Source organism: Galeopterus variegatus, unplaced genomic scaffold, assembly GCF_000696425.1.
Source record: "Galeopterus variegatus unplaced genomic scaffold, G_variegatus-3.0.2 Scaffold10757, whole genome shotgun sequence".
NCBI classification, from domain to species: Eukaryota; Metazoa; Chordata; class Mammalia; order Dermoptera; family Cynocephalidae; genus Galeopterus; species Galeopterus variegatus.
Genome location: NW_007736868.1, coordinates 36,585 through 47,569, shown reverse-complemented (window position 1 = coordinate 47,569; position 10,985 = coordinate 36,585). Strand labels below are relative to the sequence as shown.

At 35.3% G+C, this 10,985-nt stretch overlaps 1 protein-coding gene across 1 annotated transcript in view; it reads left to right on the top strand.

Moving 5' to 3' along the window:
* The window catches only part of LOC103610205 (olfactory receptor 5L2-like), a 1,802-nt gene extending 1,062 nt beyond the window's left edge, over positions 1–740 (top strand). The window contains exon 2 of the mRNA XM_008594419.1: positions 1–740. Coding sequence (XP_008592641.1) covers positions 1–740 — 740 coding nt within the window.
* The last annotated feature ends 10,245 nt before the right edge of the window (positions 741–10,985 follow it).

Genomic DNA, 10,985 nt, shown 5'->3' with positions numbered 1-10,985 from the left:
TGTCCTTTGTGGATTTTTGCTACTCCTCAACCATTGTGCCAAAGATGCTGGCTAATATATTAAACAAGGAAAAAGCCATCTCCTTCCTGGGGTGCATTGTGCAATTCTCCTTGTTTTGCACATACGCAGTCAGTGAGTCCTTTCTACTTGCTGTGATGGCCTATGACCGCTTTGTGGCCATCTGTAACCCACTGCTCTACATGGCCTCCATGTGTGAGAAGGTCTGTGGAGAGCTGGTGTCTTGCTGCTACCTCTGTGGAGTGGTGTGTTCTCTGATTCACTTGTGCTTAGTTCTTGAGATCACATCCTACAGATCAAATGTGATTAACCATTTCTTCTGTGACCTCCCCCCTCTCTTAAGTCTTGCTTGCTCTGATGTTACTATGAACAAGGTCCTTCTTTTTATTCTGGCCACTTTCAGTGAGATCTTGGCCATTGTGATCATTCTCACCTCTTACTTGCTTATTCTCATCACCATCCTGAGGATGCGCACTGCAGAGGGAAGGTGCAAAGCTTTTTCCACCTGTGCCTCCCACCTCACAGCCATCATTGTCTTCCATGGGATAGTCCTTTATATTTATTGCCTACCCAGTTCAGGCAATGATGGGGATGTGGATAAAGTGGCCACAGTGTTCTACACTGTAGTGATTCCCATGCTGAACCCCCTGATCTATAGCCTGAGAAACAAGGACGTGAAAGAAGCTTTCAGGAAAGTGGTTGGATCCAAATTATATTCTTAGAGAAGATGTTGTTAGCAAGACTCAGAGCTCCAAAGTGGAAGTCAGGCAGGTGGGAGTGGGGATTACTAGGCAAGTTGCAGTATGTGAATGGACAGAAGAGATGGAGACAGGTAGTCATGAGCAACTTTTTTGATTCACTTATCTTTCTGTCTCTTAAGTTTAAAAGAGTAGGACTGAAGATATTTCAAAATGTTCAGCCCGCTTCTTCGTTTGTCTTCAATCTGTAATGTATTAAATGGCTATGGGTAGTGGCAGTGTAAAGACAAGGCCTTTAGTCTGCTGTAGAATATTCACAAGTCTAATGAAGAGCTCAAATGGTCACATTTCATTTCAGTATTCCTTATGGAATCTACTACTTCTTTCAAAATAAAATTTATATTACTTTATAATGAAGATAACAACATTGCAAACTGTGTGTAGAGAATGAGAAATCCATACATGTATATGGTTTTTTTTTTCATTTTTTGTCTTATGTTTATTATTTATCATTTTTTAAATTTGTTGGTATCGAAGTGTTCTATGTTATGGAACTTTGGATACTATGTCATCTTAAATAGAGAAAATAATAAATGTTCCACCAGATTCTTATGAAAATTTAATTACAAAAGTTGGGAGTATGTTCAAGGAGTGCAGAATAATTCTTAGAAGATAATAGTGTTCTCTCTCCCTCCCTCTCTCTCTCTCTCTCTCTCTCTCTCTGTATATATATATTGAGAAAATCATTTAAAAACTATTATTTGAGTGGCAGAATTTCTGAGTTAAGCCTGTTCTCTCATTTTATCTTTTCTCCTTATCTTCATGCTATCTCCACAATCCAATGTGGGTGAAATGTTTACTGTCACTTAAATGTTGACTTCTAAGTTCTGTTCATGTTCTTTGCATGTGTCTTTGGTCTTCCTGATATGTCCATTTTTTCACCCTTGCCCCATATACCTAAACCACATCTCTTCATTCAGTGCCTGTTCATATGTACCATTAACACTTTCTTTTTACCTCCATTATGATTTATGTCAATTTCAACATCTCCTATACTTGTTTAAAGGAGGCTTCTCTTCTTATGTCTATAGTAATGCTAGAAAACTAGTAGTTCATAGCTTTAAACTAAAGTCCCAAAGTTTTATACTATATAGTAAAGCATTGTCAAGTACTGAAGGTGTTATGGATATGTGTTCCAAAATCTTGCAAGGTTCTTAAATATCTGTTCCTTGATATAAATGCTATCAGTCATAATCCTGGTTTAATTATAATTTTAAAATGCTATGTCTTCAAATATTTCATGAAAAAATCTCTGATAGGTACAGTTTTTCTGGCAAACTTTGAGTTCATTGCTTTAAACTGAAGTTCCATAATTCTAATGAAGAAACTGATGGGTTTGTGAAATTGTTCACAGAAGTCAAGATGATGGAAGTCAATTAGTGAACTAATTAAAAAGAATTATTGGTTTTTACAATTTCCTTATTTTAAAACACTACTGGTTCTCCTAATGTTTTCCAAATGTAAGAAAATTCTCTCTCTCTTTCTCTCTCTCAAGCTATCTATAACTAATAACTGTTTGGCAAAATGTCATTTAAAACAGAAGTAAAAGCATTTGTTTTCTCCCTATTCAATCCCCCCAAAATTTAGTAACTTTAAGTATTCTTCTTATTATTATGACAATGTGGCTATTTTTATACGTTCAATGAAATTAACTCTCTCTCTTTAAAACAGGATGTAATTTAAAACTTTGGATATAAGATAGCATGTCTCACTTCCAAGTTGCTGATCTCTCTTTCATGTTTGCCCTAATTTGGCCTAAACTGCTGCTTCATCCTGCTGTTCATCTTTTCCCCTGACCTGGGACAGATCACTGAAATAAAGTGAACCAAGATGCTTCTTTCAATCATCATCACCTGGGAAAGAGCCTTTCCAATGCTGAGAGACTTATACCAAGAAAAGTAAGACTTTTTCTATCAAGATGTTGATCATCAATGCCTTGATCATAAAGGTGGAAATAATGTCTTCTCTACAAAAGCGGTTCTCTAAATTTTCCTGGTCTTTAAGAGGGTGATTTTTAGCTTGGATAAGACATCCTGTTCTTAAACAAAGACTTTTAACTGATCAAATATTTTACAAAAGACTAGATGCTTTGAAAGCAGTAATGTCCTGGACAGTTTAACATCAACAAACTCTCTGGACTCAAAATCAAGTATGGAGCAAAATCCCTTTCCCGAGTTTAAACAATTGGTAATCACACCCAATTCACAGCACCTGGAATGATGCAACTGCAGCTGCCCTGAGAGACAAGGACATCATCAGTCCTCACCCTAAATAAATTAAAAGGACTTGCCATGCTAAATGATACCAAATTTGCTTTAAATACTTTGTTCTTAACTGTGCTAATCTGATCTATAGCTTTTGCTTTTTCTTTTAAATAAATAAAATAGGGGGAGATGTAGAGGATTCTTAAAGCAAATGTACTTCACAGGGACTGGTTTTTAAAAGCCATGCAGTTTCAAATATTGACCTTGAGGAGGACTGGAAATTTTCCTCAGGCTATAAAGTCTCTGGTGTAAGATAAAGATTTGTGGCACAGCAAGGTTGCTGGCTCAAAGATAGACTAGTTACTGATTAATGTGTAAAGATACTGGAATATTGCTGGAGGGAGAAAGAATGTTTGCTAAGATCAAGCTTTTGTTTGTGGATCACTTAATTGCCTTAACTGAATGTCATCTGACTTGTTTCACTGAAAGTTACCAGCCTATATTGTTAAACTATAACCCCACCTATGTTCTCTTCCTGCAACTTCCTGGTCTGGAAAATAAATGCAGGAAGGGAATCCCAATTTGTGGTAAATTTCCCAAGGAAGGGATGCCTCTTGCTTGAGGGTTCTGTGGGAGATTAACCACTTTGGGGTTTCTCACTGCTCAGAAGAGATGGGCTTTGAGTAATCCTTTGTGGCTCCATCACCCAGGGGAAGTGGGGTGACAAATCCATGGGAGGCAAAGCAACAATCATATACTTCATTGCGGATATTATAGAAAACCATTTCAAAAAAAATTTCAATTTGATACATTTTTTAATAAAATGCTTTCAAAACATTGTTATTATATTGAATGCTGAAAGAATAGTTGGATTATAGTGTCAGAAGCTGGTAAGAAAAGTTGTATCTAAATGGGAATTGCTGAAAGTGGGAATAAACAGAAAGAGACATTTTGGAATTCCTGTTTTTCATTTTTCCTGACTGAATTTCCAAGAGTTACAAGCCTCAGGATATCAAAGGATAAAAACCCCACAAGATATTGGTGGTAAAGTAATGGAAAAATGAAGATTTTTATAGCATTAAATGAAAAGATTATATGAAATTTTGAATTTAACTCTGAACATTGCACTTAAAACTAGAAAGAGTCCAGGTTAAAGTCCTGGACAATTTTGTTTTGTTTTGTTTTGTTTTGTTTTGTTTTGTTTGTGCTATAAACATGAATGCAGTTGATTTATCCAATCTAAGTCATCCTTCCAGTTGCATATCTTAATTCACTCAGAATAATATCTTAACTACTTTCACACAATTATTACCATATTTTAGGAATGTCTGTGTTCTCTGTGCATGTTTCTGTACCTGTCTTATTTGTTAAATAAACACGTGGTGTAAATTTTGCACTAAAACTTATTTTGAGATGGGTAAGGAAGGCACACATTTAACTGATCCTGCATCCTTCTAAGTTGTTATAGCTCCCTGTATTTATTAAACATAAAGTGTACATGCAACCCAATTTGGGTACTCTTCAGGAAGTAAGGTAAGAATATATTTAATAAATGTTTAACACATCTCCCAAATTATGATAGGGTACAGAAAACTGGAATGATTGTCCATGATCTGTAATAGAAATGGAAACTGAAGTTATAATTAAGGTAATCTAGGCAGACTGAGTCCTCAATTAAGGCAAGAAATGTGGTCAGGGGTAAATTAGATTGAAAGTCAGACAGGAATGTGAAAAAAGAAAAATCAAGAAGGGCATAAAGTATAGTAATCAATGGACAGTCTTCAAGTTTGCCCAAACATTCTAAGTGAATAAGCATGGGGTGTGTGGCTTACCAGTGCACCATGGACAAAGTTTAGCATGTTGGTGATTTGGTCTGACTCAGTTCCAATTATTAACTACAAGTTCTAAGTTATGAGATACATAGCGAGTAAAAGCAGTTTCCTGTATTGATACCCTCTTGGACTGGACACATTTCCCTGTGATTTTGTGTCTAGATCTCAGTACAGATATCAGCTCAGGAAGCTGATAATGTTATGCCCAGTGTATTGAGTAGATCCTCTGAGATATTTAGTACCCAGTGTAAGTAAATGAAACAAACAATGAAACAAATAAACACATAAAAGATGTTTACCTAGGAAAAATCAAGAGGACTAGGTTAAGGATCTTGAAGTATTTGAAAGTCTATATTGTGAAAGAGAGTAAATCAGACTTTTTTTATTAACTCTGTAAATAGAAACATATCTAATAGGACTTGAAAATTACAAGAAAATTCCATACTACCAAAGGAAATCCTAAGATAAATATTGAAATATAAAATTGACTATGATGGTAATGTTGTAGTTTGTTACAGTGACAGGGTTTGAAGATGAGTCATTAGATGTGAGGACAGAAGCTTAAATGTAAGAAATGGACAGTAGAAGCATAGATAATGAAGACTGAACACAAGACATGTGAAGATAGCCAGGAATCTGCATCGGTTGTGTCAAGTCTCTGTGCCTGGGATTAGCAGTGGTAGATTTGATGGCAGGTTGTCTTTGTTACAGACAAGGCTAATGTCCTAGTTCATGGATGTTCTCAAAGTGACGACATCATAGCTATTGGGTTTCCAAGTCTATTTCTAAATTTATTCTTCTTCTTGAGGTTTAGTCATGTGAAATTTCAAATATTCAGACTCCTGCTTAGTCTGAATTTACAAAAGTCAAAAACAAAAAGTTCATATTTTTCAATATTACATATTCTGTCATTTATCTTTGGCTACCAAAGCAGAGTTTGTCACATAAAAAAAAAAGGTTTTTAGTTGATTCTTTACATACTACTACATTTAAAGCAAAATATTTTTTGTAGTTAACAATTTCCGATTAATAACTGGTTCTTTAGTTCTGCTTAATGCAATATCCACAGCAAACAGACTGCCTAATAAGCAGAAGACAATTAATGTGAAACTGTAAAGAATATCTCTAACATTCTCTCTCAAGAGACAGTTTTATATCATTGAGAACTTTGTGCCCTATAATGACCATATGGTGGATTCCAATAGACTTAACAGTGGAAGTTCTGAGATCACTTAAAGATCCTCTTAACTACATGCTCTGTGAATCCTTAACAGGATGAACCTAGAATAAGTAAAGATTCAATATACTAACACAAAATTGTAAGTATCTGACAATATACAGGTTTTTCCAAAGAGATTTACTAATATGGTTTTCTTTATATATTACGAGTATATAATCTTTCCAAGGCATATATTAAGAGTATATAATCTTTCCAAGGCCTCTCTGCCATGATTGCATGGCCAGTACGATTTGCTCAATGCTTTTCTGATTGTGCTTTATGTCTGTCTTACATTTCTCATATAATTATATTTTATCATGGAGCATTCAATGCTCTAATTATCAAATACATTAAAATAAAATTTATATAAAATATCAATATAAAGTACACATTTATTATTATTATTATTATTCACGTAAGGAGTTTATTGCCCATAATGAAAATGTTAGTGAGTTGTCAAATAACACTGTAAATGAAGCAGCGCACTCATGAATACAAACTGACTACATTTGTCTTCACTAGTTAACACTGAGCCTCTCCTGAGTTCCTCCCACCCACCTTCTCAAGTTCTGCTGCTCAGTTGTTTTTTTTTTTTTTTCTAAATCAAGGGCCATAGGACTGGAAGAGGAAAACAAGAGCTCTGTGACCACATTCATCCTGTTGGGCTTCATGGATTATCCAAACCTCCAGATGCCCGTCTTCCATTCTCAGATTATCCACACCTCGAGACGCCCGTCTTCCTGGTGTTCTCAGCCATCTACAAAGTCACTCTGGTGGTGAACTTGGGTGTAATTGAGGACATAAGGATCAATCTAACTTCATATACCCATGTACTTTTTCATCAGCCATCTACCCATTCTGCATATTTGATATTCTGGTGTATTTGCATCCAAACTGCTGGAATTCTTAGTTGCGGAAGAGAGAACTTTCTCATTTACCTTAGTTGCGGAAGAGAGAACTATCTCATTTACTGGATATATTGTACAGCTTTTCTTTGGCTGTACATTTGTGATTACAGAAATGTTCATATTAGCAAAGATAGTTGATGACTGACTTGTGGCTGCTTGCAATCTCCAATTCTATACAGTTGCTATGTTTCTTAACTCTATGATCTGCTCGTAGCTGGAATTTATATATGGGATGTATGCTGTTCCTTGACAATTCTTCTTCTTATTATTTTTTTTATACCTATCTACTATGGATTTAAAAATATCAATCACTTTGGACGTGAGTGCTGTGCCATCCTCTATTTATCCTGTGCTGGCCCCTCTTTCAGCCAGATGGTGAGTTTATTTATCTCTAATTTCAGTGAGGCTTACAGTCTCCTGATCATCTTCACCTCCCATATCTTCATAGTTGTCACTGTCATCCAGATGCCTTCCACTGGTGGATTTGGAAAATTATTCTCCACCTCTGCCTCCCAACTGTCATTACCATCTTCCATGAGATCATCCTCATTCCTTATTGTGTTCCCAAACCAAAATCTCATGTGTCCTGGTCAAAGGTGCCAGGGTGCTGTTTATAATCATGATCTTCATGCTGAATCCCCTTCTCTACCAACCCTAGGAACAGAGATCTGAAAGAGACTGTCAGGAATTTAATAAACTCCAAACATATCTATTTATTTATGTCCCAATTCTGCCTGTCTTTTTTTATATGCCTTGCTGATGATAGTTTTGCTTTAAGTCAATAATTATTCTTTAAATCAAATAGCACTGCGTATGCCATGATTTTTCGTGCTTATAATGTATTACAATTATCTCTCACTTTTTTTTTAAATTTTTATTTTGTCAATATACAATGTAGTTAGTTATTGTGTCCCATCACAGAGGAAAACAAGAGCTCTGTGACCAGATTCATCATGTTGGACTTCTCAGATTATCCACATCTCCAGACACCCGTCTTCCTGGTGTTCTCAGCTATGTACAAAGTCACTCTGGTGGTGAACTTGGGTGTAATTGAGGACATAAGGATCAATCTAACTTCATATACCCATGTACTTTTTCATCAGCCATCTACCCATTCTGCATATTTGATATTCTGGTGTATTTGCATCCAAACTGCTGGAATTCTTAGTTGCGGAAGAGAGAACTTTCTCATTTACTGGATGTATTGTACAATTTTTCTTTGGCTGTACATTTGAGATTACAGAAATGTTCATATTAGCAATGATAGCTGATGACTGACTTGTGGCTGTTTGCAATCTCCAACTCCACACAGTTGCTATGTTTCTTAACTCTATGATCTGCTCGTAGCTGGAATTTATATATGGGATGAACGCTGTTCCTTGACAATTATTCTTATTATTATTTTTTTATACCTATCTACTATGGATTTAAAAATATCGATCACTTTGGACGTGAGTGCTGTGGCATCCTGTATTGATCCTGTGCTGGCCCCTCTTTCAGCCAGACGGTGAGTTTAGTTATCTCTAATTTCAGTGAGGCTTATAGTCTCCTGATCATCTTCACCTCCCGTGTCTTCATAGTTGTCACTGTCATCCAGATGCCTTCCACTGGTGGATTTGGAAAAGTGTTCTCCACCTCTGCCTCCCAACTGTCATTACCATCTTCCATGGGATCATCCTCCTTCCTTACTGTGTGCCCAATCCAAAATCTCATGTGTCCTGGTCAAAGGTGCCAGTGTGCTGTTTATAATTATGATCTTCATGCTGAATCCTCTTCTCTACAAAACCTAGGAACAAAGATCTGAAAGAGACTATCAGGAATTTAATAAACTCCAAACATATATATTTATTTATGTCCCAATTCTGCCTGTCTTTTTTTATATGCCTTGCTGATGATAGTTTTGCTTTAGGTCAATAATTATTCTATAAATCAAATAGCACTACATATGCCATGATTTTTCATGTTTATAATGTATTACAATTATCTCTCACTTAATGTGAATATAGAGCATTCTGACTTACTCCATCTCAGGAGGTTTCATAAATATGTGTGTTTGTGTGTGTGTGTATAAATTTTGATATATATATATATCAAATGGACCCTATGGACATCGGGATTAAAAAGAGTTTTCTCTAGTTAGGGCCTTATGAAAAATGGGACTCATATTATGGTTTAGCTTTAAGTTGTGCTTAATAAAAGTGCCGCAAACACATGTAATGTCTTCATTTCCTGGATCCGCAGCCAAGTCTTTGTGAGCAACTCTTATGCCTCAGCCAGGAGCTAAAAAACAGCATTTGTTTCACCTTGCAACTGTATTTCAAGTCCAGTGATGACCTTGGAGTTTACATTATGAAACATATATGACTATAAGCAAACTGCTGAAAATATTACTACTATCTATATCCATCACTCACTTTTGCTAGTATCAATGTAATATATTTGAAAGTGTCATAGTTAGTACCAACGTAATATATTTGAAAGTGTCATAGTAATGCTGCAAATGAAAAAACAAAAGTTTAATTTACTTCTAACAATATTTCCATTACTGAGTGGTACAAAGGCCAAGATTAATCAAATGTATTTTTGATCACCCATTCTCACAATAAATTTAACCCTCCTACCAGTGTTCTTATCAGTAAGTGATATACACATCTACTAGATGGCTTAATCAAAATACAAAATATTATTTATAATTCTGTAGCCTTTCACAGACATCTGTTGATGAATTGTGTTGCTTCTATTTGCAATATAAATCTACTTCTTCAGGTGCCTGCTTTCTGAGCCATCACTGTCATTGTGTCTGTCTTTAGCAGTTGATACTAAATTAATCCATTCTCCTTATTTACTAAACTTCTGTGAACTGCTAATCATAGATTGTCTATTGAGATGTCTAAAATTTAAAATAATTATCATTGTCCAATTTTTTTCTTAATAGAAACATTAATTATGATGAAAACCTAACTTTATGCAATGGGTGAATTTGCTTAACTCCTTGAAGTCATTGTTTTAAACTTAAAACACTTTCAAAGAAATATTTTTTAGACAAACACCCATGTAACACCCAAATGGATCAATAGATAGAACCTGACCAGCTCCCCAGAAGCCAGTCATCAGCCCTTTCATCCCAGTCCTAGCAACAGCCAAAGTCTGATGGACTTTGTTTTTTTTTAAAAATGAACTCAGTGTCTAACGGTTCCTGTCAAAAAAACACAAATTAATATTACCACTTTGCAAACTTTAAGAGAAGGAAATCATGCAGTATATATTCCATGTGTCTGACTTGTGTTTAACAATTACTTTTACATAGTTGTGGATACATTGTGTTGTTCATACACTGCAAAATGATTCACTTAGGGTAGATAACATATTATGAATCTTANTAATTCTGTAGCCTCTCACAGACATCTGTTGATAAATCGTGCTGCTTCTATTTGCAATATATATTTACTTCTTCAGGTGATGCTTTCTGAGCCATCACTGTCATTTAGTCTGTCTTTAGTAGTTGATCCTAAATTAATCCATTCTCCTTATTTACTAAACTTCTGTGAACTGCTAATCATAGATTGTCTATTGAGATGTCTAAAATTTGCAATAATTATCATTGTCCAATATTTTTCTTAATAGAAACATTAATTATGATGAAAACCTAACTTTATGCAGTGGGTGAATTTGCTTAACTCCTTGAAGTCATTGTTTTAAACTTAAAATACTTTCAAAGAAATATTTTTTAGATAAACACCCAGGTAACACCCAAGTGTATCAATAGATAGAACATGACCAGCTCCCCAGAAGCCAGCCATCAGCCCTTTCATCCCAGTCCTAGCAACAGCCAAAGTCTGATGAACTTGTTTTTTTTTTTTTAAATGAACTCAGTGTCTAATGGTTCCTGTCAAAAAAAACACAAATTAATATTACCGCTTTGCAAACTTTAAGAGAAGGAAATCATTTCAGTATATATTCCATGTGTCTGACTTGTGTTTAACAGTTACTTTTACATAGTTGTGGGGTACATTTTGTTTTTCATACACTGCAAAATGATTCACTTA